This window comes from Manduca sexta, chromosome 18, assembly GCF_014839805.1.
Source record: "Manduca sexta isolate Smith_Timp_Sample1 chromosome 18, JHU_Msex_v1.0, whole genome shotgun sequence".
In the NCBI taxonomy this organism is placed as follows: domain Eukaryota; kingdom Metazoa; phylum Arthropoda; class Insecta; order Lepidoptera; family Sphingidae; genus Manduca; species Manduca sexta.
In genome coordinates this window covers 11,383,096-11,389,154 of record NC_051132.1, presented here as the reverse complement: position 1 = coordinate 11,389,154, position 6,059 = coordinate 11,383,096, and the positions used below count along the sequence as shown (strand labels likewise).

General features: G+C 32.7%; 1 protein-coding gene across 2 annotated transcripts; it reads left to right on the top strand.

Moving 5' to 3' along the window:
• Window positions 1-147: 147 nt before the first annotated feature.
• LOC115441566 (nascent polypeptide-associated complex subunit alpha) lies at window positions 148-5,706 on the top strand. 2 transcript variants are annotated; one of them, XM_030166395.2, is made up of 6 exons: window positions 148-356; window positions 1,481-1,645; window positions 2,701-2,822; window positions 3,038-3,256; window positions 4,340-4,501; window positions 5,499-5,706. In XM_030166395.2, the coding sequence occupies exons 2-6, from the start codon at window positions 1,528-1,530 to the stop codon at window positions 5,511-5,513; spliced, it is 636 nt and encodes a 211-aa protein (XP_030022255.1). In that variant the 5' UTR covers window positions 148-356; window positions 1,481-1,527; the 3' UTR covers window positions 5,514-5,706. The 2 variants fall into 2 exon arrangements, with proteins under 2 accessions (XP_030022255.1, XP_030022256.1); XM_030166396.2 differs by lacking the exon at window positions 148-356 and adding an exon at window positions 429-447.
• The last annotated feature ends 353 nt before the right edge of the window (window positions 5,707-6,059 follow it).

The window sequence follows — 6,059 nt, the reverse complement described above, 5'->3', positions numbered from 1 at the left end:
TAAATAAATATCGATACGATCAAAGTTATACGCCTGTGGATCAAAATACTAATTATCTTTACAAAAACGTATAAAAAGAAGAAGGGTAATTTTACGGGTTAGTAGTGATAATTTAAATAAATACAAGGGTGGTGGTTTTAAGTTTGTCGTACCATTCACGATTCACTCTGGTTTTATATCTACTTGTAACTATTTTGTTTGATCTATATTTATTTTTATGAACGCACTCAGAACAATGACAAGCATGAACGCAGAATATATAATCTGTGATATGTTCTATCCTTTTCTCTTTCGTGTTCTGTCAAAGAAAACGAGAATTCCCATCTTTCTTCTTTTGTAAAACTTCCTTTGAAAAGGTAAATAAATCTAACATTTACTGTGAAATCTTTTTGTTTTGCTTTGTAATTAGGGTGGTAAACTCATTTGTGGTGTAATTAAGGTGTATCCGTATGTATATTTTGTTATTAAATATTGAAGATTTGATAAAATCCGCGCCCATATTTCCGGCTATTGAATAAAAATGAAGTATTGATTGTTGAAGAATTTATGCTGCAACTATGATCGATACTATCAAAATATATTGTTTCCTGTGTTAAGAAGTGATTGAAGTGTATTGTGTACTATAAGAAATATAAATATTAAGAACCAATTTATACGTTTGGCCTTGTGAACTTAGCGGTTTAATATATCAATTATTGTAGACCTCTGATTGACTATATATAGTGTGCAGTAAGTTTCAGTTATCGTGTAACTATAAGAATTAAACAAATTCATTGTTTTGTAACTGCTGCCCGATGCCGTTTTCAAATCACTTCGATACAAACTTATCGTAGAACATACATGTGTTTAGGTTTTAGTAACTTTTGGTTATTTGTTAGCTGTGCCTGGTACTGCGGCCTGAAACCAATTTGTGTTGATTCATTGCACAATTTTCAATGTACATGGAGATGGTTGCTAAGAACTATTAGTATAAGCTGAGATTTGATATTCAACACTTGAGTATTTTTAACAGAATATCACATTGACTATGTTTTAATTCAAGTTGTTTCTTTGTAAAGTGTACATTCAAACATTTTATTTGTCATTGGTATCTACTATGTACATCATATGGTACATTATAAAAATCTGTACTTATTACTATAATAAATAACAATACTATAATAAATAATAATATAACTGCATAGTTTTTATGTTTTAGCATGATAATCACAGGAACTACTAAACCCACCTTGAAATTTGTTCAGTAATAGAAAACTACATTACTGAGAATTTAGTTTTCTATTTATTCCAGAAAATCTTTTTCGTAGTCAGAGCTGCATGCAAAATCCAGTAGTAAATAAATACATAAACAATAAAACAATAATATAAAAAAAATACTTATAAACTATGCTATAATATTGCCACTATAATATGCTTACAAAATGTACTAAAGACATCACTTATTTCAAAACCTCATAGACCTTACATATTATGTTTCCAGGAACAGGACACCTTTAATTTTCAATACTGACAACCACACACAGCAGAATGCCAGAACTTACTGAATTAGACAAAGCCACCGCATCCATGACTGAGAAACGTAAGGAGGAGACTGCATCTTCAGACAGTGACTCCGATGACACCATCCCGGAACTTGAGGATGCTGGTATGTTATATCAGAAAACATTTTTATATGAGGGGAAGTAGGGAGAAAAATCAATAGATTTTGAGCTGGGATGTTATAGTTATTGTTTTAAAGTGTGTATACTGCTTCCCATGTGTTAATTTTCAGATCATCAATATTGTTGTTTCAGTATTTTGTTAAAATAATATAACTTATTTGGTTATTACTAACAATATTTATACAAACATATTTGGTGCGGTTATTGTTTAAATCCCATGATTCTGATGATACATTTTTACAAATACTCATTAGTGTTGTTACGAAATAGTGTTTTAACAAACATTAAAAAGTTCTCATGAATTATGATATCTAAACTTTATGATTTACACTATGTATAGATATTTGTTATCAGTTTGTGGTTAACATTAAAATGTTTTTGTCATGTCATTGTAAAATGTGGCACCAAATTTTTTTGGAGGATAGGTGACTATTTTAATCAACTTGCCAGCCTCAATACATATCTATAGATATTAAATATTAGCTTCAAATAAAAATAGATACATTTTAGTCTATTCTGTAATTTTAATAAAAAAAAAACCTCCAGTTGTCTTGCTCAATATGAATGAATAAAATGGATAGGATTGATAAAGCAGAAAATAAATTATTTGATAAGACTAATTGCTTAGTTTGCATTATACCATTTATAATAATATAATAATAATATCAGCCCTGTATTATATACTTGCCCACTGCTGAGCACGGGCCTCCTCTACTACAGAGAGGGATTAGGCCTTAGTCCACCACGCTGGCCTAGTGCGGATTGGTAGACTTCACACACCTTCGAAATTCCTATAGAGAACTTCTCAGATGTGCATGTTTCCTCACGATGTTTTCCTTCACCGTTAAAGCGAACGATAAATTCACAAAGAATAAACACATGATTTTTAGAAAAGTCAGAGGTGTGTGCCCTTGGGTTTTGAACCTGCGGACATTCGTCTTCGCAGTCCGTTCCACGACCAACTAGGCTATCGCCGCTTCGCATTATACCATTTACTCTATGGAATTTATATTATTACAAAGAAATTTTTTACCTGTAGGTGCACCAGGCGCTGGCGGAATCTCCAACCCGATCGCGGGCATCGACATTGTGTCTAAGGCGAAACAGTCGCGTGGTGAGAAGAAGGCACGCAAGATCATGAGCAAGCTTGGACTCAAACCGGTAAGGAACAACAGTGTTATTTGGAACATTTAGTATGTTTTGTATTAAAAAAATAAATTACGTATTAAATATAATTTATATCATATAGAAATAAATCTTTGCTTTTGTTATTATCACAAAGTGTAGAAATTTTTTCATATCTTCAATAGTGAATTATGTAAAATCTTAAATTTTGTGACACTGCATGACAAACTTTGTATAAATTTTGTCTACAGGTACAAGGTGTCAACAGAGTGACCATCAGGAAGTCCAAGAACATCCTGTTTGTAATCAACTCACCAGACGTTTACAAGAACCCACACTCGGACACATACATTGTGTTTGGTGAGGCCAAGATTGAAGATCTCTCACAACAGGCCACCATGGCAGCTGCTGAGAGGTTCAAGGCACCTGAGACTGCTGCCGCTGGCAACGATGCTGCTGCTGCTGGCACGGTAAGCTTCCTAGATATTTAGGTGGGATGTAACTTTAGTTTTAATAGTGGATTGAATACTATGTTTATTTAGGATAAAAACAGTTAAATAATTATGTAGAGCCTAGTTTCCTTCCTATTCTAAAAACTTAATGTTAAGGGTCAAAATTTACTACATTTATAATCTATACTATTATATAAAGCTGAAGAGTTTGTTTGTTTGTTTGAACGCGCTAATCTCAGGAACTACCGGTCCAAACTGAAAAATTCTTTTTGCTTTGGATAGCCCTTTGTTCGTGGAGTGCTATAGGCTATATATCATCACGCTATACCCAATAGGAGCGGGGCAGTAATGGCTAATCTCAGGAACTACCGGTCCAAACTGAAAAATTCTTTTGCGTTGGATAGCCCTTTATTCCTGGAGTGCTATAGGCTATATATCATCACGCTATACCCAATAGGAGCGGGGCAGTAATGGTTAATCTCAGGAACTACCGATCCAAACTGAAAAATTCTTTTTGCGTTGGATAGCTCTTTGTTCGTGGAGAGCTATAGGCTATATATCATCACGCTATGACTAATAAGAGCGGAGCAGTAATGGCTAATCTCAGGAACTACCGGTTTGAACTGAAAAAATCTTTTTGTGTTGGATAGTCCTTTGTTCCTGGAGTGCTATAGGCTATATATCATCATGCTATAACCAATAGGAGCGGAGCAGTAATGAAACATGTTGCAAAAACGGGGAAAATTATGAGTTTTGAGAGCTTCCGTTGCCTGCGCTGCGTAAACGGTTAAAGTTATGCAACAATGATTTATGACGGGATTGTTTCACTTAAAAAGTTCTAAATAATATAACAAAGCCCCCCGCTGCATCTGTCTGCCTTAACGTGTTAAACTCAAAAACTACCTAACGTATTAAGATGAAATTTGGTATGGAGACAGTTTGAGACCCTGGGAAGAACATAGGCTCCCGGGAAACTACTATTTTTATAACGGAAAACTTTAGCCTGAAAAACTTTATAACGCGGGCGGAGCCGCGAGCAAAAGCTAGTTGTATATAATTCTAATTATGGTACTGTACTATTTATTTTCTCGTATTTTATAGACGGTCGCACCTATCGCTGAAGAGGAGGACGAAGAAGGCGTGGATGAGACAGGAGTTGACGAGAAGGATGTGGAGATAGTAATGTCACAGGCGAACGTGTCGCGAGCGAAGGCGGTGCGGGCGTTGAGGAACAACCAGTCCGACATCGTAAATGCTATAATGGTATGTCTTGTTAATAAATAATATGAAATATATCGTTGCTGTAGGTGGAGAACTAAGTAACTCAAAATTTCTAGTTTCGAGATAAACGCGATTAACTGTTCTTTTTTCGTTATTTTTAAGCATTACTAAAAAACTATAAATAATTTTAACGTCGGTATTTTTATATATCTTGGGTCTTATTATATTATATGCATTAACAAAAAAAACTCTGACCTGAAGAATAAAAATATAAAAAAATAAAAACTTCTTATTTAATTCTGTCACAACAATGTTTTGTAAGTTTGCTGAAATAAACTAAATAACTCGTATAGTTATTTAGTTTTGCCACACTAGAAACCATATGGTAAAGTAATTATAAGGTTAAATAATTACAATTATAAAGTTTATTAAAGTGAATACCATAAGGATTTTCAATGTCTAAATTAAGCAAATCAAGTTGTTTAGTTCTTCTACATACTTGATTAATTTTGTTTACAAACAATAGACTCGAGGAAGAATTAAACAACTCATTTTATAATTTCTTTACTATTGAACAGATTATAAGTCGCAGTTTATTGATTTTATTATTTAATTATTTACTTTTTCTACAACAAAATATATATTGTTTGAATATATTTATTTCTCCACTTTTAACATAAAAAAAGCTATAATTTCGAAACGGGATAAGATAATGAAATGCTTGTTAGGCTAAAATATGCGCCATGTTTTGGGCAACACAAAAGTGATGAAAGTCCAAAATGGCCAAAATTCGATTTATTTAGTTCTCCACCTACAACGACGATATATACTATCAGTATCAGTTTTGGTGTAATGGCTAAAACTACAATTGACAATTCTGTGTCAAATGTGTAATTGCAGATATTTATTTTCTGTTAAAAAAAATGTTATAATTATTAAATATTCTATAGTTTTTATAATAAGGCTTTTCCTAAAGCACTAATCCATATTTTAGAAACACATTGACATCATAATTAATTTGATTTCGTTTTCATTACAGGAACTGACAATGTAAAGCAGACAATCTTCACAACGTTTTTTAATGTAACTGTTCCTAGTTTTAAGTATGTATTAACATAGCCACGCGACTAGTTCGCACTCACTGATTCGGATCCAAAGTAAGGACCCTAGCGAGTCGGGAAGTTTATACGGAAAAGGGAATGTATATAGGCATATTTACTTTCAAACAATAAATAATAGAAATACTATTTGATCTTTTATTTTTCTTTGAATAATTTGTAACTACACTATAATAATGTATAAAATATATCTAACTACACTATAATAATGTATAAAACAAAATGTTCTATAAACTTAATAAACATCCTCCACCTTTTCCTCCTTTCCCTTAAGAGACATGTGATAGGACTATTTAGATAAAGTGTAGTCATTGTTCCAAGGAGTTTATGGATATTGATATCACTGGATAATTAATGGTCTAAGGTTGTTTATTGGCCAATGATATAAAAAATGATAATGCATTAAATAAAGAAAGACTCGCAGTATCGTAGAGAATAAAGATACTGTATAATATTATTGTAGGTACCTGCATATGGTTTAT